At 44.6% G+C, this 24,192-nt stretch overlaps 1 protein-coding gene across 2 annotated transcripts in view; it reads right to left on the reverse strand.

The window, feature by feature from the left end:
- Positions 1–24,192, reverse strand: part of LOC140735901 (bactericidal permeability-increasing protein-like) — a 65,731-nt gene that overhangs the window by 31,802 nt on the left and 9,737 nt on the right. Inside the window, exons 1-2 of one of the 2 annotated variants that reach the window (XM_073061495.1) lie at positions 5,872–5,891; positions 3,691–3,816 (exon numbers count right to left, since the gene is read on the reverse strand). In XM_073061495.1, coding sequence (XP_072917596.1) covers positions 3,691–3,802 — 112 coding nt within the window. In that variant the 5' untranslated portion in view covers positions 3,803–3,816; positions 5,872–5,891. Of the gene's footprint in view, positions 1–3,690; positions 3,817–5,871; positions 5,892–24,192 lie in introns of those variants that run through there. The other variant, XM_073061494.1, reaches the window with a different exon arrangement.

Raw genomic sequence — 24,192 nt, forward strand, 5'->3', positions numbered from 1 at the left:
CAATAGGTTTTTAAATTCATTCAAGTCAGAGATGAAATTGAAATGACTGAAGCAGGTGGATCTGGGGGTCTAAGCTGAACCATCAGCTTTGTTTCATAAGAGCAAGCAGACATTCAGAGATAAGGCCAAGCGGATGGAGAAGAATTCACGGATCGGGTGATATAAAGGATCACAGATGGCCAATGATCGGGATGGAATGAATAAAGGGAATTGCGATCAGTGATCAGAAAGGGTGCCAATGACGGGGAGATGAACAGGGACCAGCAGCACAGTGGAATATAGGTAGACTGTAAGAAATGTACAAGGAATCTTCGGATGTGTAGGGTGTTAGTGCACAAAGATTGACAGGTATGGATGCTATTGCAAGGAGGAAAGGGTTAAGGCAATGTGTAGCCAATGATACTTTATCCAAAGGAGTTTGAACATTCAAAAGGTTGGATACAGACGTTGATCAATTGGTAACCTTTTGAATGTTCAAACTCCTTTGGATAAAGCATATCAAAATGTTACTTCTCTGTTCAAACTTTCCTTCTGCCATCCAATTCCTAAATAGACGTTAAAGCTTTGGACACTACCTCACTTATTTAATATACAGTATTTCTGTTTTTGCACATTTAAAAAAAATTAGGATTTTAACAATTGGTTTACTTGTTTATTTATTATGCTAATTTTAATTATTTTTTTCTCTCTCTGCTAGATTATGTATTGCATTGAACTGCTGCTGCTAAGTTAACAAATTTCATGTCACATGCCGGTGATAATAAACCTGATTCTGATTCTGAAACTTCAGAACAGCTTGGTGACAATGGCCAGCCTGTTCCTCTTGTGCACAAGTGCGAATGAGGGACAAGTGCAAAATTTCAGAGTCCATTTAATCGGGGATAACACAGGCAGCCAGTGCTTAGGGGTACAAGAATCTTGTGACGGGGACAGGGAGCCAGTGGAACAGCACAGAGAATCACTGTCAGCTCTTGTTGCCCCATTACAGGAAGGATGTGGAGACTTCAGGTAGGGTGCAGAAGAGTTTTACAAGGATGTTGCCTGGATTAAAGGGCACGTGCTATACTGAGTGGTTGGACAAACTTGTGTTGTTTCCTCTGGAACGGGAAGAGAGATCGGATCGAGGTTATAAGATTATGAGAGACATGGGCAGCTGGTACCTCACAGAGATAATACTGGAGGCAGATACAAGAGGGGTGTTTAAGAGACTCTTGGGTAGGCACATGAATGTGCAGAGAATGGACGGATATCCATCCTATGTAGGCTGCACGGGTTACTTTACACAACACACACAAAATGCTGGAGGAACTCAGCAGGCCAGGCAGCATCTGTGGAGAAAAGTACAGTCAACGTTTCAGGCCGAAACCCTGCAGCGGGACTGGAGAAAAAAAAGCTGAGGAGTAGATTTAAAAGGTGGGGGGAGGAGAGAGAGAAACACAAGGTGATAGGTGAAACCTGAAGGGGGAGGGGATGAAGTTGATTGGCGAAAAGAGGGAGGTGATGGATGGGCAAGGAGAGGGAAAAGGGGATGGGGAATGGTGAAAGAGGGGGGGAGGTGGGGTGGTGGGGGCATTACTGGAAGCTTGAGAAAATGATGTTCATGCCATCAGGCTGGGGGCTACCCAAACCTAATATAAGGTGTTGCTCCTCCAACCTAAGTGCGGCCTTAGCATGACAGCGGAGGAGGCCATGGATGGATATATGGGATTGGGAATGGAAAGTGGAATTAAATTGGGTGGCCACTGGGAGATTCTGCTTTTCCTGGTGGATGGAGCGTAGGCGCTCGGTGAAGCAGTCACCCAATCCGCGTCGGGTCTCACCAATGTACGGGAGGCCACACTGGGAACACTGGACACAGTAACTTACCCCAGCAGACTCACAGGAGAAGGTCGCCTCACCTGGAAGGACTGTTTGTGGCCCCGAATGGTAGTGAGAGAGGAGGTGTAGGGGCAGTTGTAGCACTTATCCCGCATGCAAGGATAAGTCCTAGGAGGGAGTTCAGTGGAGAGGGATGAATAGACACAGGAGTCCCTGTGGAAAGCAGTAAGTGGGGGAGTGGAGGGCACCAATGCAGCGTAGGAAAAGCTGGGGATTGACGCCAGTGTAGGCTTGGAACATAGACTGTTTCACATGGTGTAGCTGGGACCACGCGAGTGCCCACGGCTACACCTTTTGCTTGAAGGAAGTGGGAGGAGCCAAAGGAGAAATTATTTGGAGAGACGGTTTACTTTAGTTAGGTGTTTAGTTACTAGTTTAATTAGTTTGTCACAACGTCGGGCCGAAGTGTCAGTTCCTCTGCCCACGTTCTACGATGGATGTGGAAAAGGATGGAATGAGTATGAGCAGAGAGCCGATGTGAGTGTTGAGGGATGCAGCGGAGGAGGAGGGAAGCCAGTGGAGAGGTATACCGAGTCAAGGGATACCTGGATGGGACAAGTACCAAAGAGCAAAGGAAAGCAGCACATCATGGATTGAGACATCACAGGAACAGCCTCCCTCCACGGACACTGTCGATACTGCTTACCGCCTCAGTAAAGCAGCCAGAAAAATCAATGACCTCACCCAGTCCAGACATTGTCGCTTCTCCCCTCTCCGGGCAGAAATGACAAAAAGCCTGAAGGCAGCTCCAACGGGATTTAGGGAAGTTTCTATACTGCTGTTATCAACAGTCCTCTTTTACCATAGGTTGGACTCTTGACTTCACAATCTACTTGGTTGTTATCCTGCATTTTATTAGTTAGCTGGACTGCACTCTCTCTGTAGCTGTTACACTTTATTCTGCATTGTTATTGTTCGACCCTGTTCTACCTCGATGCACTGTGTAGTGATGATCTGTATGAACAGGATGCAGGACAAGATTTCCTCTGTACCACGGTACATGTGACAATAATACTATGCCGGTACCAGTGTGGGGGTAGGGGCATCAGTGGAGGTACAGAGAAACCCAAGGGACAAGTACTGCAGACCACTGCAAAAGATGAATACGTGAAGCTGGGCTCACAGTGACAGAAGGTGAGTGCGTGCGGATATTCCTCTGCTCGACAGTGGAATGCGTGAAGCTGGGCTCACAGTGACAGAAGGGAGCTTTCCACCAGATCACAGTCCAGACGAGAAAGCAAAATTCAGCGTGACAGCCTGGACATTGATCACAAGAGGACAGGATGAGGAGGTGGTCACTCGTCCCTCGAGCCGGCCCCTGCCAGTCAAGATAATATCTGATTTACTGCAGTCCTTCTGTGTATCTGTAACCCATGGCTCTCAACCCTTCACTGTTATCTCCACTTTGGCATGATTTATGTACTGATTGAGATACAGCACAGAACGGGCCCTTCTGGCCCCTCGAGCTGCAGTGCTCAGCAACCCCTGATTTAACTCCAGCCTAATCACAGGACAACTTACAATGACCAATTCACCTACCAACCGGTACATGTCTGGACTGTGAGAGGAAACCGGAGTCTAGTGGAGAATGTGCAAACACCTTACAGACAGTGGCGGGAACTGAACCCAGGTCACTGGTACTGTAAAACGTTACGCTAACCACTACACTGCCATGCCATCCTAGAAAGGTGATACATAGCAACTGCTTCCAGACAGGATTAAAAAAAACAAGAAAGATATAGGAGCAGAATTAGGCTATTTGGCCCGTCGAGTCTGCTCTGCAAGAACAGGCTGCGAGCTGCCCACACTTACCATAGTTCAAGGCTTTTTGTGTAACTCTTGTTTTCAGTCCCGGGTTTGTGCACAGGATGCACGAGGCAAAGAACAGGAGAGCGATCGTCACGACCCAAAGCCTTGGCAGCATCTCGACTGGATGTGCTACACCGAGAGAGAGAGAGAGAGAGTGAGAGGCAGGGAGCTCACCGACTGATCGTGCCTGTTTTTACAAAGCTCAAAGCAGCAACTGCTGAAATAGGCTGAAATTACATTTTGATATCTGATATTTGTGCAATTTCCTCAGCTGTAACTGAATCTCCAGGCTCCAACTTCCTCCATTGCTTCACACTACATCCACAACTGTCACTTCACTGTTCTCTTCTCCCCGGACTCAATGGCTCCCAGTATGCATTCTCAGGAGACATTGAACATCACATCCTTTCCCTTGATTTCCATTGGCTCCCATTTCCTTAGCACCTCAGATTTATTATTCTAATTCTCATCACAGGAGATAAGGGAAACAAGCAAAAGACATTCCTGTTACCAGGAAGAGGTATTTGCAGCTTGATTTCGATGTATCCCCAAGTCTTGACTGAGTACACCCTCAGATATGGGAAAAGAAATTCCAGATGCCATGCAGAGGTACTTGCTTCAACAGAGGAACTTCTGGTGAAGTTCAAGACTGGCAGGCAGCTAATGTCGCTCCATTGTTTAAGAAGAGTAGCAAGGACAAGCCAAGAAACTATAGGCTGTTCACCCTAACGTCAGTGGTGGGGAAGTTCATTGAGGGAAGTTGGAGGGATAGGATCTACCAGCACTTGGATAGACGGAGTCTGATTGGGAGTGGCTTTGTGGGAGTTAAGTCATAGCCGGTGAATGTTTGGGAATTTTTTTTTAAAGTAAACAAAATGATTAATGAGGATAGGGCAGTGGATGTTGTCTATTAGGGTTTTAGCTAGGCTTTCAATAAGGTCCCCTCAACACCTCCCACAAGCATAAAAATATGTCATCGGGGGTTGGACATTTCTACTTTGGAGAACTGATTCTGACAGTGTATCATATCTTTGCCCCTCAAAATTTCAAAAACCTCTACTGTCTTCCCTCAGGCTCCGACATTCCTGGCAGAATAACTCAAATTTGTCTAACCTTATCATACAGGTCGTCTGTTCAAGAGTCCTATAACAGCACAACAGAAACTGTCCTCTAGCGTGGCGGAATGTATTTTCAAGTTTTTGTACGTTCTGCTCAATGGAGGATGGTGGGGAGGGAGGAAGAAGTGAGAATGCCCGTGGTCTTTGATTGTGTGGCCAGATTTCCAAGGGTGCTGGGTAGTGTAGAAAAAGTCAATATAAGGGAGGCTGGTTTTGTGACAGACTGGGCTGTTTTCACAACTCTGCAATTTCTTGTAGTCTTGGGTAGAGTAATTGTCATACCACCCCCTGACACCTCAGGATAAGACCCCCCTATATGGTGAATCTATAAAAATGGGTCATGATGGATTTCCTTGGTCTTCTGAGGCCATACAGAGTATTTTCTAGACCGTAGTATTTACGTGGTTGAACTAATACAAAGTATTGATGACACCCAAGAATGTGAAGCTCTCAACCATCCCCTGCTGCATCATGGATACAGACAGAGTTGCATGCTCTGCTGCACCTCCTGAAGTCAATGACCAGCTCTTTGTTCTGCCGACATTGTGGGAACGCTACGTCACTAAGCTGTCTGCCTCCTTCCTGTAGTTTGTTTGAGGGCTGCTCCACTGCACTGGCGTCACCTGCAAGATCGTAGATGGAGTTAGAGCAGAGCCTGATTGCACAGTAGTGAAAAAGTAAAACAGGGGACAGAGGGCTCGACCTTGCGGGGCACCACTGTTGAGGAAAATCGTGGCAGTGGTGTTGGTTACAATGTCAAGAACCCAGATGCAGAGGGAGGTGCTGAGTCCTGGGTAATTCTATGTCTCTATAAGTGGACAGACCTGGGGAATCTTACCTCTTCACAGGCAAAGCCCTGTAACACACAGCACTCCGAAGCCATCAGCACATGCATGATGTCCTTAAATTTCACATGAGTTCAGACAGGAATTCCCCGTAAGCTTGAAAGATCTGGATCCATATTCCAAACTGTCCTCTCAATGATTTACAACACATTGAAGCACCTCACACAATTGATAATTCCAGCATTTATTTTGGCTGAAATCATTTCTGAGTTTCTTTGTACCTGTAGTTCTGATCCCCAGCTTCACAGATGCTTGTTATTTCCTAATGGAACTCCCAATTCTCCACTCTTTTACTTTTGCAAGTATTGGTTCTCATGTTGAGAGGTTACAATTTTCCCAGAGGGAGAGGAGGTCACTTGCAGCGATGGACCAGAGATGAAGTTAAGCCACACAAAAAGGAATTGCGTGCCCAAATGCAGGGACTGAAATTATTGCTGGGTTCCTACTTTCTGTGGAGCAACAACTGAACCTTCCCCATTTCCACTCCAATCCCAGTTACAGGCTTCCTGCTGTTATTTCAATACAGATTTTGTGTCTTGCACAATGTTGAACAGACGTTGAACACAACATTGAACGTTAAAGCTGGTTGTGAATTGGGACAACTTATCAGTTCACAAAATGGAGTCTGTGAAAATAACCAGGGTTACTTGTTTCAGTGGCAGAATGTGAGATGTTTCAGGTTGATTGGAGACCAGATGTATTCCAATTGAGGGCAGTTCCTAGTTGCTCAGAAACGGCTGATATAGTCACTTGTTCCATGTGACAATCCTACCAAGTCATTCCCAGAAATATAGCAGTGGAGATGACCAGTCAACCTCACTCATGCTTTGTTCTTCAATTGGACCATGATTGGTCCGCACATTTACCTACCTGGTTCTGAATATCCCTGTACACATATACTATATGGGGCAGGACGGCTGAGCATCTTTGCCCTACTGCAATCACAATAGCTTGGAGCTCGGCCTTCCAGTGTTTGCTAATGCAAGTGTTTGCTGTCTAAGCCTGGGTTGACCTTGGCTCTGGAGCCTTGTTGGGCTAGAACCATAGAACATTACAGCACAGAAACAGGCCTTTTGGCCCTTCTTGGCTGTGCTAGGTTGAACAACTTTCTCTTAGTTCTGAAGACCAGCTCCACTCCTTTTAGCTTAGAGACAATGTTTTAATCTACACCATGATCAATCTAACTCAGGGGTTCCGACCCTGGGATCCATGGACACTTCGGTTAATGGTAGGGGTCCATGGCATTAAAAAAAGGTTGGGAACCACTGATCTAACTCTTTCCACCTACACAGCCCATAACCCTCTGCTTCCTTACATCCATGTGCGTGAGATCGATCAGCTGTGATCGTATTTGTCTGATGGCACAGGCTCAGGGGGCTGTGAGGCCAACTGTGACCACTATCTCCTTATGTTTCCCCTAGAGGAAACCCACACGGCCACCGGGAGGGGGGGGGGGTCTACACTGATAGCTGGGAACTTGGGCAGAAAATGGCAAATGGAATTTAATGCAGACAATTATGAGGCGTTGCACTTGGGGGAGGACAAGTCAGAGTAGAACTTTCACAGTGAATGGTAGGGCACAGAGGAGTATGGTGGAACAGAAGGATTTGGGAATACAGATCCATAATTCTTTGCAAGTGGTGCCACAGGTAGATTGGGTCACAAGGAGAGCTTTTGGCACATTGGCCTTCATAAATCAATATAATGAGTACAGGAGTTGGGACGTTACCTTGAAATTTGATAAGATGATAGTGAAGCCTAATTTGGAGTAGTTTCTGCCATTCTGGTCACTTGCATACAGGGAATGTGTCAATACAATCGAAAGAGTACAGAGAAAACTTGCAAGGATGCTGCCAGGTTACAGGGACCTGAGGAATAGGTTAGGACTTTACTTCCTGGAGTGTAGGAGAATGAGGGATAAGAGGTATATAAAATTATGAGGGTATAGATAGGGTAAATGCAAGCAGAATTTTTCCACTGAGGTTGGGTCAGATTAACACTAGAGGTCATAGGTTAAGGGTGAATGGTGAAATATTTGAGGGGAACCTGAGGGGTCAATTTCTTCACTCAGATGGCGGTGAGACTGCAGAACTAGCTGGCAGCAGAAATGGTGGATGTGGGTTTGATTTCAATATTGAAGAGAAGTCTGGATAAATACATGGATGGGAAGGGTTATGGTCCAGGCGTGGGTCAAAAGGGCTAGGCAGATTAACAGCATGGCATTAAATAGACACAGCAAAGTACCTGTTTTTGTGCTGTCACGCTCTGTGAGTGCATGATTGAACTAACGTGTCACCCTTCACATTCAGATGAATTTATTTATCACATGTACATTGAAACATACAGTGAAGTCTGTGATTTGCATTAACCACCAACACAACCCAAGGATGTGCTGGGAGCATACCTGCCCTGCTTCTTGAAGATAATTATGACTACAGCATCTCGAAGGATCTCTAATACATCTCATTGTTGCCAAATGTGGCAAGTTAGATTGCAGACTTGTTACAATTTTTTAAAATCTCGGTGAGGTCCATAAGTTATTCCACAATGATGGCTGTGCTACCTTGCTTCTGCTGGTGTTGACGTTCTGGTGCAGATCAGTCACTGCTCTGGCAGTGTGAACATCCTCATTGCCATTCACTCAAACGGTAAATCTCACAGCTAGCAGAGCCTGGTCCTTGGTTTGCCAAGAAGTGCTCCGTCCCTCCAGCAACCCCGTGGTGAAACTTTGCTGGCAGCTAACAACACGTAGGTGCGATTGTAAGGAAGACACACCAATGACTTTACCTTTTCTTTGTAGGTTCAGGAGGTTTGGCTTGTCACCGAACACCGTCACAAACTTCTACAGCTGTACTGCTGAAAGTGTCCTGACTGACGTCACGGTCTGGCATGGCACTGTTAATGCACGAGAAGCTGTAGAGAAGTGGCCTCAGCTCAGTACCTCACAGGCTCTTTCTTCCCCACCATCAAAAATACTGGCATTAGCTGCTGACTCAAGTAGGCAACATCTATCGTCAAAGATACCCACCGTCCAGGCCATGCCAATCTCTCACAGCTCCATCAAGCAGGAGGTACAGAAGCTGAAATCCCTCAACACCAGGTTCAACAACTGCTACTTCCTTTCCTGTTCAGCTCTTGAACCAGCTGGTACAACTCTGATGATGGGGGTGGGGGGGAGAGGGAGAGAGAGCTGGGGGGAGAGAGCGAGCGGGGGGAGAGAGAGCGGAGGGAGAGAGAGTGAGCGGAGGGAGAGAGAGCGGGGAGAGAGAGCGGGGGGAGAGAGAGCGGGGGGGAGAGAGCGGGGGGGAGAGAGCGGGGGGGAGAGAGCGGGGGGAGAGAGCGGGGGGAGAGAGCGGGGGGAGAGAGCGGGGGGAGAGAGCGGGGGGGAGAGAGCGGGGGGGAGAGAGCGGGGGAGAGAGAGCGGGGGAGAGAGAGCGGGGGGAGAGAGCGGGGGGAGAGAGCGGGGGGAGAGAGCGGGGGGAGAGAGCGGGGGGAGAGAGACAGCGGGGGAGAGAGACAGCGGGGGAGAGAGACAGCGGGGGAGAGAGACAGTGGGGGAGAGAGCTGAGAAGAGAGGTCTATGAGGGGGAGCAGTGCGTGAAAAGGGGAGGGGTGTGTGGGGGGTAGGGTGCTGAGTGGAGGATGGGTGAGGAGGGGGGAAGAGCGGGGAATGTGGGGAGAGGAAGCAATAGGGAACGGATACAGGCCCTTCAGCCCAACCACTCCATGCCAGCCATGATGCCCACCCAGCTGGTCCCATTTTCCTGTAATCAGCCCATATCCTTCTAGGCATCACCTCTCCATGAGGATTGTCGAAGACTGCAGAGAGACATTGATAGGATGCAGAAGTGGCAGATGGAGTTCAACCTGGAGAAGAGTGAGGTGGTATACTTTGAAAGAACAAACTCCAAGGAAGAGTACAAAGTAAATGGCAGGATACTTGGTAGTGTGGAGGAGCAGAGAGATCTGGGGGTACATGTCCACAGATCCCTGAAAGTTGCCTCACAGTTAGATAGGGTAGTTAAGAAAGCTTATGGGGTGTTAGCTTTCATAAGTCAAGGGATAGAGTTTAAGAGATGCGATGTAATGATGCAGCTCTATAAAACTCTAGTTAGGCCACACTTGGAGTACTGTGTCCAGTTCTGGTCGCCTCACTATAGGAAGGATGTGGAAGCATTGGAAAGGGTACAGAGGAGATTTACCAGGATGCTGCCTGGTTTAGAGAGTATGGATTATGATCAGAGATTAAGGGAGCTAGGGCTTTACTCTTTGGAGAGGAGGAGGATGAGAGGAGATATGATAGAGGTGTACATGATATTAAGAGGAATAGATAGAGTGGACAGCCAGCGCCTCTTCCCCAGGGCACCACTGCTCAGTACAAGAGGACATGGCTTTAAGGTAAGGGGAGGGAAGTTCAAGGGGGATATTAGAGGAAGGTTTTTCACTCAGAGTGGTTGGTGCGTGGAATGCACTGCCTGAGTCAGTGGTGGAGGCAGGTACACTAGTGAAGTTTAAGAGACTACTGGACAAGCATATGGAGGAATTTAAGGTGGGGGGTTATATGGGATGCAGGGTTTGAGGGTCAGCACAACTTTGTGGGCCAAAGGGCCAGTAATGTGCTGTACTATTCTATGTTCTATGTACCGATCCAAGTGTTTAAAAATGCTGTTATTGTACTTGCTTCGACAAACTTCCTCTGGCAGCTTATTCCATTAACTCACCAGCCTCTCAGGTCACTTTTTAAAAACTTTCACCTCTCGCCCTAAACCTAACTCCCCTCGATTTGGAATACACTACCCTGGGGAAAAGACTATTGCTATCTACCATATCTATGCCTTTTATAATTTTAACCATTTCTATAAAGAAATTTCTATGGTCCAAGGAATAAAGACTTCCTATAATTCAGGCCCACTAATCCAGATGCCATTCTTTTAAATCTTCTCTGTACTATATTCAGTTCAGTGAAGTCTTTCTATAACAGCGGGACTAAAATTGTACATCATGTTGCAAGTGTATCCTCACCAGTTACTTACATCCTTAATTGATCAAGATCCTTCTATAATCTAAAAAACTGTTACCATCCTCCTTATCTGTGCCATTTCTTAATATCCCCTATCAGATTCTCCTCCAGCTTGCTGATTGGGCATATGCATTTGCATCCAAAACATTTAAATAATAATGAATGAAAAGGATCCCAACACTGAACCTTGCAGCATGCCACTTGTCTGCAGATTTGGAGATGCCTGGAATGGGTTACCCTGGGTTCTAGTGGAAGCTAGCAATTTGGTGGAGTGTACGAGGCTTTTGAAAAGACGGATGAATGTGAAGGAAATGGAGGGATATGGATGATAAACAGGAGGGGGACATTTGGTGTAAATTGGCATCAGGTTCAGCACAACAATGCAGGCCAAATGGCCTATCCAGTGTTCTACTGTTCTATGAATTTTTACTGCACCTGGGCAACCAAAACTGCACACAACACTCCCAAGTGTGTACAGCTATAGCATAAAGTTGCAACTCCTGTACTTAATGCTCTGACTGATGAAGGCAACGTTTTGGGCTGAGACCCTTCATCAGGACCAGTGTCTCTACATTCAGAGAATTATGTACTCGCATCCCTGGGACTCTCTGTTGTACAACACTGTCTCGGTCCCAACATTTACTGTGCAAGTCCTGCCACGGTTTAACTTACAAAAGTGCAACACCTTGCACTTATCCAAGTTAAATTCCGTCTGCCGTTCTTTGGCCCACTTCTCCAGTCAATCGAGATCCTGTTGTGATCTCCGATGGCCTTTTCGCAATCCACTAAAGTGAGAAAAATCTGCAGGTGCTGGAAATCCAAAGCAACACTACAGAATGCTGGAAGAACTCAGCAGGTTGGTTAGCACCTACGGAAAAGAGTAAACAGTCAACGTTTCGGGCCGAGACACTTCATAAGGACTGAAAAGGAAGCTGAGGAGTTACTGTAAGAAGGTGGGGGAAGGGGAGGAAAAGTACAAGGAGGCAGGTGAAACCGCGAGGTTGGGGGGGGGGGTGAAGTAAAGTGCTGGGAGGTTGATTAGTGAAGGAGATAAAGGGATGGGGAAGGGGGAATATTGGGAATGAAAAGTAGAATTAAAACAGGTGGCAATGGTCTACTTCCCATTCCTTCAAGTCAGTCCACAGCCTCCTCTACTGCCACGATGAGGCCACATTCAGGTTGGTGGAGCACCATCTTATATTCTATTTGGGTAGCCTCCAACCTGATGGCATGAAGATCAATTTCTCAAACTTCCAGTAATTGCACCCCCTCTCTCCTTCACCATTCCAGTTTCCTTCTCTCACCTTATCTCTTTACCTACTCATTACCTCCCTCTGGTTCTCCTCACCCTCCCCTTTCTTCCATGATCTTCTGTCCTCTCCTATCAGATTCCCCTTTCTCCTGCCCTTTATCTCCTTTGCCAGTAAACTTCCCAGCTCTTTACTTCACCCCTCCCACTCTCCCGGTTTCACCAGTCACCTTATAATCATATAATCATATTACAATCAAAAAACGGAAACAGGCCATCTAGGCCCTCCTAGTCCGTGCCAAACTCTTAATCTCACCTAGTCCCACCTACCCGCACTCAGCCCATAACCCTCCACTCCTTTCCTGTCCATATACCTATCCAATTTTACCTTAAATGACACAACTGAACTGGCCTCTACTACTTCTACAGGAAGCTCATTCCACACAGCTATCACTCTCTGAGTAAAGAAATACCCCCTCGTGTTTCCCTTAAACTTTTGCCCCCTAACTCTCAAATCATGTCCTCTCGTTTGAATCTCCCCTACTCTCAATGGAAACAGCCTATTCACGTCAACTCTATCTATCCCTCTCAACATTTTAAATACCTCGATCAAATCCCCCCTCAACCTTCTACGCTCCAATGAATAGAGACCTAACTTGTTCAACCTTTCTCTGTAACTTAAGTGCTGAAACCCAGGTAACATCCTAGTAAATCATCTCTGCACTCTCTCTAATTTATTGATATCTTTCCTATAATTCGGTGACCAGAACTGTACACAATATTCCAAATTTGGCCTTACCAATGCCTTGTACAATTTTAACATTACATCCCAACTTCTGTACTCAATGCTCTGATTTATAAAGGCCAGCGTTCCAAAAGCCTTCTTCACCACCCTATCTACATGAGACTCCACCTTCAGGGAACTATGCACTGTTATTCCTAGATCTCTCTGTTCCACTGCATTCCTCAATGCCCTACCATTTACCCTGTATGTTCTATTTGGATTATTCCTGCCAAAATGTAGAACCTCACACTTCTCAGCATTAAACTCCATCTGCCAACGTTCAGCCCATTCTTCTAACCGGCATAAATCTCCCTGCAAGCTTTGAAAACCCACCTCATTATCCACAACACCTCCTACCTTAGTATCATCAGCATACTTACTAATCCAATTTACCACCCCATCATCCAGATCATTTATGTATATTACAAACAACATTGGGCCCAAAACAGATCCCTGAGGCACCCCGCTAGTCATCGGCCTCCATCCCAATAAACAATTATCCACCACTACTCTCTGGCATCTCCCATCTAGCCACTGTTGAATCCATTTTATTACTCCAGCATTAATACCTAACGACTGAACCTTCTTAACTAACCTTCCATGTGGAACTTTGTCAAAGGCCTTGCTGAAGTCCATATAGACTACATCCACTGCCTTACCCTCGTCAACATTCCTCGTAACTTCTTCAAAAAATTAAATAAGGTTTGTCAAACATGACCTTCCACGCACAAATCCATGCTGGCTACTCCTAATCAGATCCTGTCTATCCAGATAATTATAAATACTATCTCTAAGAATACTTTCCATTAATTTACCCACCACTGATGTCAAACTGACAGGTCTATAATTGCTAGGCTTACTTCTAGAACCCTTTTTAAACAATGGAACCACATGAGCAATACGCCAATCCTCCAGCACAATCCCCGTTTCTAATGACATCTGAAAGATCTCCGTCAGAGCTCCTGCTATCTCTACACAAACTTCCCTCAAGGTCCTGGGGAATATCCTGTCAGGACCCGGAGATTTATCCACTTTTAAATTTCTTTAAAGCGCCAGTACTTCCACCTCTTTAAGTGTCATAGGGTCCATAACTTCCTTACTTGTTTCCCACACCTTACACAATTCAATATCCTTCTCCTTAGTGAATACCAAAGAGAAGAAATTGTTCAAAATCTCTCCCATCTCCCTCGGCTCCACACATAGCTGACCACCCTGATTCTCTAAGGGACCAATTTTATCCCTCACTATCCTCTTGCTTTTAATATAACTGTGGAAACCTTTCGGATTTACTTCCACCTTATTTGCCAAACCAAACTCGTATCTTCTTTTAGCTTTTCTAATCTCTTTCTTAAGATTCCTTTTACATTCTTTATATTCCTCGAGCAATTCCTTTACTCCATGCTGCCTATATCTATTGTAGACATCCCTCTTTTTCCGAACCAAGTTTCTAATATCCCTTGCAAACCATGACGCTTTCAAACCTTTAACCTTTCCTTTCAACCTAACAGGAACATAAAGATTCTGTACCCTCATAATTTCACCCTTAAATGACCTCCATTTCTCTATTACATCCTTCCCATAAAACAACTTGACCCAATCCACTCTCTCTAAATCCCTTCGCATCTCCTCAAAGTTAGCCTTTCTCCAATCAAAAATCTCAACTCTAGGTCCAGTCCTGTCCTTCTCCATAATTATATTGAAGCTAATGCTATTGTGATCACTGGTCCCGAAGTGCTCCCCAACACATACATCTGTCAGCTGACCTATCGCATTCCCTAACAGGAGATCCAACACTGCCCCATCTCTAGTCGGTACTTCTATGTATTGTTGCAAAAAACTATCCTGCATACATTTCACAAACTCTAAACCATCCAGCCCTTTTACAGAATGAGCTTCCCAATCTATGTGTGGAAAATTAATATCTCCCACAATCACCACCTTGTGTTTACTACAAATATCTGCTATCTCCTTACACATTTGCTCTTCCAACTCACGCTCCCCATTAGGTGGCCTATAATACACTCCTATCAGTGTTACTACACCTTTCCCATTCCTCAATTCCACCCAAATAGCCTCCCTAGAGCTCTCTAATCTATCCTTCCAAAGCACCGCCATAAGATTTTCTCGGACAAGCAATGCAATACCTCCTCCTCTGGCCCCTCCTACTCTATCACACCTGAAGCAACTAAATCCAGGAATATTTAGTTGCCAATCACACCCTTCCTGCAACCATGTTTCACTAATAGCTACAACATCATAATTCCAAGTATCAATCCACGCTTTAAGCTCATCCACCTTTCTTACAATGCTCCTAGCATTAAAATAGATACATTTAAGATACTCTCCACCTCCTCCTCTCTTTTCATCCCTAACAATGCATTCAAATTTATTATCCTTTTCTTTCTTCTCCCCTACATCTTCGGGCTGAGCGCATCCCTTCTCCATCACCTGCCTTTCCTCCCTCACACACTGTCTACTTACTTGCTCTACTGGTGAACTAACCTCCTCTCCCATAGTTTCCTCAAATTGATTCCCACCCCCCCCCCATCTTACTAGTTTAAAGTCTGCCCTGTAGCCCTAGCAAACCTCCCCGCTAGGATATTGGTCCCCCCAGGATTCAAGTGTAACCCGTCCTTCTTGAACAGGTCACGCCTGCCCCAGAAGAGGTCCCAATGATCCAGAAACTTGAATCCCTGCCCCCTGCTCCAATCCCTCAGCCACGCATTCATCCTCCACCTAATTCCATTCCTACACTCACTGTCGCATGGCACAGGCAGTAATCCTGAGATTACTACCTTTGCGGTCCTTCTTCTTAACTGCCTTCCTAACTCCCTATACTCTCGTTTCAGGACCTCTTCCCCTTTCCTACCTTGAATTACCTTGATGTAATTCTTCCTCCCCTCCCCCCACCTTGCTACTCTGACTCCTCCCTTGCCTTTCCAGTCCTGAAGAAAGGTCTCCGCCCAAAACATTGACTGTTTTTTCTATTGATGCTGCCTAGGCTGCTGAGTTCCTTCAGCTATGCCACCAATTATGGTGTCATTCACAAACTTACTAATCACTTCAACTACATTCTCATCCAAATCCTTAACAAAGATGCCAAACAACCTGCATTGATCCCTGCTCACACCACTGGTCACAGGCCTCCAGTGTGAAAAACAACAAACTACCACAGAGAAACTACCCTCAATCTTCTAACACCAACCAATCTTACATCCCTGGAGTCCACGTAATCTCATCCTCTGGGCCAGCCAACCATGTGGCACCTTGTCAAAGGCCTTGCTAAAGTCCATGTGGAAAATGTTCACAGCCCTGCCCTTATCAATCCTCTTGGTCACCTCGTCAAAACAAAATAAATAAAATTTGTGAAGCTATTCAAACTCAAAGCTGTGCTGCCTATCCCTATGTAGCCTTTGCCTTTTCCAAATGCTGAATGTCCTTCAGAAACCTTTCCAGTAACCTAAGATTCACCAGTCTGGACTGGAGCTCTCTGACTTGTCCTTCCAGCCCTTTTCAAATAAAAGGAGAACATTCTCCTGGTACCTCAACAGGGGCTGAAGATGGAGTAAGTATTTTTGCCAGGGCCAGCCCCTTTAATTTCCTCCCTAGTTTTTCACTATGACCAACGAAACAATTGGTCAGGCCCCAGAGATTTACCCACCTTAATATACTGTAAGACCACCAGCACCTCGTCCTTTGTAAAGTGAATATATTGTTTGATTAAACATTCTTGTTTGTTCAGATAATTCTTCAGATAATTCATTGCAGGTTATATGTACAAATACATGAATTGCACATGTCATCACACTACCATGTGATACGTGTGCGCCTCACTTAAAGTAAGCACAGAGTTAAACTCGCATTGATGGACTCCATGATTTCCACCAAATTAGTTTAATGTTTTGAAGTTATGAAATATAACATTGGTGACAACGTATTTTAAAATGAACCAGAGATGGCTACTGACCTTTTAAAGTGCCAGTCAGAGGCCCAAAATAAAATAAACGAGAGACGGTCGAGTTCAAAACAAAAGCAGCCAACGCACGTTCTTCAGAATGGAAGACGCGATCAAGCTTTTTTAAAAAAAGGAAACTCAGAAAACGGAAGAATTAGGGGTTTATCAACTGAGTGCCAGGTGATACTAATCATTATTTTAAAAAAGCAGAAATGGCAGGCTAAATCAGGAAGATTGAGGAGTTTGGCTACACAACAAGAAATTGGCTCATGTATACTGAGCTACGGAACAGCATTTTGAAACAAATGAAATAACCAACAAGAAACGAGTGCCAATTTTGCTAAAGTTCATTGGGTTTAAAAGCATACAGATTGTGTCAATGTTTGACTGCTCCAACCACTTTGATATTGTCAAAGTGGTGCAGGAACATTAAGAACTGAAGCCACTGTTGATTGCAGAACGCTTCAGGCTTCATAAGTGGAATCAAAAGGAAGGGGAGTCCATTTGTACGTGGCTGAGTTAAAGAGATTGTCCGAGCATTGCCAGTTCGATAATGGGCTAAATGATTTGCTGAGAGATAATTTAGGCTACATCCACACTAGACCGGATAATTTTGAAAACGCCGGTTTCACGTAAAAGTGATAGGCGTCCACACTATGCATTTTTAAATATCTCTGTCCACATTGAAACGGAGATTTTGGCGAATCTCCTCCTACTGCGCATGCGCAGGACATAGCTACCGAAAAGAAGTGACATGTCTGGTGTCGAATCTCGGTGTGAAAGTGCGCGTTTGCCCAGTTACAGGCTAGAAAAACTTAAAATGATGGACAGCTGTTGGCTCTTGCACAGGAGAACTTAAAAGTAAAAAAAATACTGGAGTGTACGGAAGCAACCGACAGGGAGTTCACAGACAGATTGACCCGGCTGACGACGAACATTGAAAAACTGACTAACTCTGTTGCATTAATAAAGCACCTTGTTAAATGTATAAAACATGTCTGCATCAGTGTTATCCTGTATTTCCATACAATGTTACATTAGGCTGTTACACATCTATTGTTAGAGAAGTACTTGCATAAATAGGTAAACCACCTTCATACGAGCAAGGACAGAAAACAGGGCAAAGTGAGTATACTTATTTATTCAGTAAGTTATGGGTCAAAGTATTTGGTGAGTACATTTCTAACTCTTCTGGCATCAGTCTCGTTGCCATCTGTTCTGAAATTGTTAGGTTACGTTCAAGAAAACAATGAAATGGCACGCTGCCATCTGATAGCGTTTTTAGATTTCTCCGGTTACCCTGTCCACACTGTTCTGGCCAAGCAGCATTTTCAAAATTACACACTTTGGAGAGCGTTTCTGGAAAGCTCCAGTTTTGGGGGACGAAAACGTTGTTTTAGTGTAGACGGAGGGTAAAAACGAAGAGAAAAAGCTTTGGTTACGGATTTATCCGGTGTAGTGTGGATGTAGCCTTAGTGTGTAGAATCTTAAAACAAAGCATTCAAAAGTGGCTGCTAATTGAAGCATAGCTTATATTCAAATGAGCAGTGGAAATCACTGTTACAATGGAAACAGCAGACAGGGACACAATTAAGTTGCAGTCTGGAATGAAAGTGAGGAGAACAAAATTGCAATGTCTGAAGAGAAATCAGCCTGGCTCATATACACTAAATAAATGCAAGTTTAAAGGGAAAACTTGTAGAAAAGACCATAGAAAGAGTGCAGAGATTTACAAGGATGTTGCCTGGATTGGGGAGCATGCCTTATGAGAATAGGTTGAGTGAACTCAGCCTTTTCTCCTTGGAGCGATGGAGGATGAGAGGTGACCTGATAGAAGTGTATAAGATAATGAGAGGCATTGATCATGTTGATAGCCAGAGGCTTTTCCCTGGAGTTGGAATGGCTAGCATGAGAAGGCATAGTTTTAAGATGCTTGGAGGTAGGTACAGAGGAGATGTCAGGGGTAGGTTTTTATACACAGAGAGTGGTGAGTGTGTGGAATGGGCTGCCAGAGATCTTGGTGGAGGCAGAAACAATAGGGTCTTTTAAGAGACCCCTGAACAGATACACCTGAAGTTTAGGAAAATAGAGGGCTATGGGTAAGCTCAGGTAATTTCTAAGGTAAGGACATGCTTGGAACAGTTTTGTGGGCCAAAGGGCCTGTATTGGGCTCTATGTTTTCTATGTTTCTAATACTGAAGCAAAGTACTCATTAAGTACCTCTGGTATCTCCTCCAGTTCAATACACACTTTTCCTCTGTCATACTTGATTGGTCCTATTCTCTCAGATCTTGTCCTCTTGCTCTTCACATACAGTATTTGTAGAATGCCTTGGGGTTTTCCTTAATCCTGTCCACCAAGGCCTTCTCATTGCCCCTTCTGGCTCTTCTAATTTCTTTCTTAAGCTCCTTCCTGCTAGCCTTATAATCTTCTAGATCTATATCATTACCTAGCTTTTTGAACCTTTCATAAGCTCTTCTTTTCTTCTTGACTAGATTTACAACAACCTTTATACACCACAGTTCCTGAACCCTGCCGTCCTTTCCATCTCATTGAAATGCACGTATGATGAACTCCACGCAAATATCTCCTGAACATTTGCCACATTTCTTCCCTACATTTCCCTAAGAACATCTGTCCCAATTTATGCTCCAAATTCCTGCCTGATAGCCTCATATTTCCACTTACTCCAATTAAACACTTTCCTAACTTGTCTGTTCCTACCCCTCTCCAATGCTATGGTAAAGGAGATAGATTTGTGATCACTATATCCAAAATACTCTTCCCCACTGAGAGACCTGACACCTGCCAGGTTCATTTCCCAATACCAGATCGTACAGCCTTATATGGATATATATAGGCTTTTGTAGGCTTATCTATATACGTATTGTATCAAGAAACCTTCCTGAACATACCTAACAAACTTCACCCCATCTAAACCCCTCACTGTGGGAACATGCCAATTGATATTTGGGAAATTAAAATCTCCCACCACAACAACCCTGTTATTATTACACCTTTCTGGAATCTGTTTCCCTCTCTGCTCCATGGTGAGGAAGGATATGCACATTGGTACAAGGAATAAAGGTGTAGACTGTTTTCCAAATGGGGGACAAATTCAGAAATTGGAAGTGCAAAGGGACTTGGGAGTCCTAGTACAGGATTCCCTCAAGGTTAACTTGCAGATTGAGTTAGTAAGTAAGGAAGGCAAATGCAATGTAAGCTACGTTTCAAGAGGACTAGAATATAAAAGCAAGAATATAATGCTGAGACTTTATAAAGGCATTAGTCAGACCATGTATGATGTATTGTGAGCATTTCTGAGCCCCATATCTAAGAAAGGATATACTGGCATTGGAGATGGTCCAAAAGAGGTTCATGAGAATAATCCTGTGAATGAAAGGGTTAATGTCTGATGAATGGTTGATAGCTCTGGACCTGTACTCACTGGAGTTTGGAAGGAGGAGGGAAGATTTCATTAAAATCTACTGAATATTGAAAGGCTTGGATGAGTGGATATGAAGATGTTCTTAATAGTGGGAGAATCTGGGACCAGAGGGCACAACTTCAAAATGCAAGGAGGTCCCTTTAGAACCGAGCTGAAGAGACATTTCTTAGCTAGAGGGTGGTGAGTCTGTGGAATTCATTGCTACAGATAGCTGCGGAGGCAAAGTCATTAATTATTTAAAGCAGAGGTTGATAGATACTTTATTAGTAAGGTTGTCAAAGGTTATGGGGAGAAGGCAGGAGAATGGGGTTGGAAAATAAATTAGCTGTGATCAACTGGCAGAATAGGCTTGATGGGCCAAATGGCCCAATTCTTCTCTGTCTTATGGCCTTATTGCCTAACATTGGGCTGCCAGTCCTGACCCTCCCTCAACTATGTTTCTGTTTTGGGATACACTCAGTGGCCACTTTACACCTCCGTGGCACACCTGATTGTTAATGTGAACTCAATGCATAAAAGCATGCAGACATGGTCAACAGGTTTAGTTGTTTAGAGAAAATATCAGAATGGGGAAGAAATGTGATTTGAGTGACTTTGACAGTAGAATAGTTGTTGGTGCCAAACAGGGTGGTAGGGTATCTCAGAAACTGATCTCCTGGGACTTCCACACACAACAGTCTCTAGACACACAAACATTATCCTAGTCCCATCTACCGACCCATGAGTTCCTCTGCCTTGCTTGTCAGGCTTCCTGAATAGTAATAAAAATGTCTATCATAGCTTTTTCTGACTCTGCCCTGCCTGGTTCCACTATTCTCAGCCAGGACTTCAGTTCTATGTTATGCAAGGCACAGAATCTGTACTGAAAAAAAAAACAGCAGGGAGTCTGTAGCAGTGATTGCAGTGGAAATGGGGAAGATGCAGTTGTCACTTGACAGAAAAAAGGAACCCAACAACAATTTTGTGGGATGTGTAATTCCTCTGCATTGGTCAACTTCATCTCTAGTCCATCGCTGCAAGTGAACCCATCCCTTTCTGGGTATTTAACTTCTCAGCATCAAAACCCACATATGCACAAAAAAAACCAGTTTGGAGAATTGCAAGTTCAATTAAAACATTAACAAGTAATCAAGGTGAATAAGCTGAAGGTCTGGGTACAAAGTAATTGAGAATGATGGTGGCAAAGGTTTATCATGTGGAAAAGAAATACTTGCTATTATTAGTCAGGGCACTGTTCAAAAGTCAGAAAGTTACATTGCAGCTTTACAAAATGCTGGTTATGCTGCAACTGGAGTATTGTATTCAGTTCTGGTCACACCATTGTAGGAAGGATATGGATCTTTGGAGAGCATGCAGAAGTAGTTTACTAGGATGCTGCCTGGATTAAAAGTAATGTGCTATCAGGAGACTGGGTGTTTTCTCTGGAGTGCAAAGGCTATTGGAAGACCTAATAGAAGTTTATAAGATTGTAAGGGCCATAGATATAGAGTAGACACTGGTATCTTTATCCCAGGGATTAAACGTCTAATTACTAGTGTAACTCTCAGTTCGGCTAGCAGCTTAATCTAGGGGAAGACAGCCCTCAGCCCAGCCAAACTTAAGAAATCGCATTTGGGTGGTTGCTGCGCGATGTGTCCCGTTACAAATCAGTACCACAAAATAACAAACAGTACACCATATGCAATTAAACGATTGACCTTTATAATTCTTAATTTTATTATGTGGTTAGTAAAGAAACAAAAAAGAAGAAAAGGGCCCATTATCATGAAACAGTCTAATGTGTAACGTTGGAGCCGTTCGTCCACCATTGACCTCCTCCGAGCGTCGCTGACCCCTGGACCCTCGCTCCAAGTCCATTCCATCTGGCGGTCTACCAACTCTCTCCTTTCGCATCTTTTCTCCTCATCTCTCCCTGGCAAAAGACTGCGAAATCCCTGCTCCCAGACCCACAAGGAAGAAGAACATCCCTCTCATTGGATAGCCCCACATTCCAAAGCTCCGTTATCTCCAGTCATAACCCAAACATTGCTGCTACAGAGAAACCATTACATTAGCAGTAAAAACTTAGTGTGCTACACTAGAGGGAATGCAGTCAGGGTGATAAGGGGCTAGTTCATAGCGAATATGCGAGACAAGTGTTTTATTACACTTGCACCACATATCTGTGGTGTGGTGGAGAGTGGTGGCTCTCTAGACTGTGCGGCCAGGGGTGGTAGTGGGGGTAAATACAATGGAGGCATCTATGATAGAGGCTCTTGGATAAGCACGTGAATGTGCAGTGAATCCAGGGATTTGGTCATTATGCCCACAGAAAGTCATAAACACAAGAGATTCTGCAGATGCTGGAAATCTTGAGTAATACTCACAAAATACTGGCAAGTCAGGCGGCATCCATGGAAGAGAATGAGGGAAATGTAAAGGATTTCTGAATGAGGTTCTGATGAAGGGTCATGGTCCGAAGTGTTCACTGCTTATTCCCCTCCATAGATGCTGCCTGTTTTGCTGAGTTCCACCAGCATTTGGTGTGTTTTGTGCAGGCAGAAGGGATTAGTTTAGTTAGGTGTAAATAAACTAGTTTAATTGATCTGGCACAACAGCGCCCTGTGTTCTACATAAGCCAAAGTAAATGCCAGAATTATTGAGCATAGAAGGTCCTCCAGGTATGGGGAGACTGAAGAATTATGCATTGGGAGCATAGCAAAACCTTCTAAGTCTCAGTAAGGACAAAAATGACTACATCAGTCAGCTCAGAACCATAGAAGCAGAGTAAAAACAAATTATCCTTGATGGCAAAGGGTTGCCAAGGAAGGAGAAGATTGCTGTAACAACTATGGGCTCAGCAGTGACACACAAGCTCAAATAAGGAGATCATGGGTTCAAATCCTAGGAAACTGAAAATAAGTATACCACAAAGAAGTGGCAACATGATTAATAATTAGCACCCAAACAAAAACAGATTATTAATGGACTGTTAAACTGTGGTAATTTGCTGTGCATTCATTGTCTGCAACAAGAGCGACCACACATCTGGAAGTACTTGGCTACTGCATCTTTGGCATCCCAACACAATGAAATAGCTTCGATGTGCAAACTTTGCTTCTCTTTCCTATCCAACAAGTGATGATGGTTTTAGTTAACTACTGTAACACTGACTCAGCCACAGCTTTCCAACCCATTCTGGGCGATAGCTTTTCAGGAAAAAAGTGGATAGGAACCCAAAGGTATGATCAGTAGCAAATAAAGCTCCCCTGCAGATAGAAAGTGAGGGAACAAAGGTAGGAGAGAATTTAGGAAGACAAAAAGAAGGAAGGTAACAGTTCGGGTCATTGACAGGAATGACCAGGGTGCATCAAGGAGTGGAGGGTTTAGTCATAGAGCACTACACCTTTCGGCCCATCAATTCCGTGCTAAACTGTTATTCTGCCTCGTACCATCAACCTGCATCTGCTCCACACCCCTCCCATCCATGTATTTATCCAAATTTCTATTAAATATTGAAGTCGAACCTGCATCTACCACTGCTGCTGGCAGCTCGCTCCACTCTCACCACCCTCTCAGTGAAGAGGCTCCCCCTCATATTTCCCTTAAGCATTTCACCTTTCACCCTTAACCTCTAGACCTAGTCTCGCCCAACCTCAGTGAAAAAAGTCGGCTTGCATTTAGCCTAACTATGCCCCTCATATCAAATCTCTCCTCAATCTTCTACATTCTAGGGAATAAAGTCCTAACCTTTTCATCATTTTCCTATAACTCAGGTCCTCAAGTCCTGGAAACATCCTCATAAATTTTCTGTGCACTCTTTCAATCTCATTACTATTACTCAATACTCCAAATTAGGTTTCACCAATATCTTATCCAACTTCAACATAACATCCCAAACCCTGTAACCTTGATTTATGAAAGCCAAAGTGCCAAAAACTCTCTTTACAACCCTATTGATGTATGAAGCCACTTTCTAGGAATTATGGATATGTATTCCAAAAGCCATCGGTTCTACTGAAGTAACAACACACACAAAATGCTGGTGGAACGCAGCAGGCCAGGTAGCATCTATAGGGAGAAGCGCTGTCGACGTTTTGGGCCCAG

The sequence above is a fragment of the Hemitrygon akajei genome, chromosome 11 (assembly GCF_048418815.1).
Source record: "Hemitrygon akajei chromosome 11, sHemAka1.3, whole genome shotgun sequence".
Lineage (NCBI taxonomy): Eukaryota > Metazoa > Chordata > Chondrichthyes > Myliobatiformes > Dasyatidae > Hemitrygon > Hemitrygon akajei.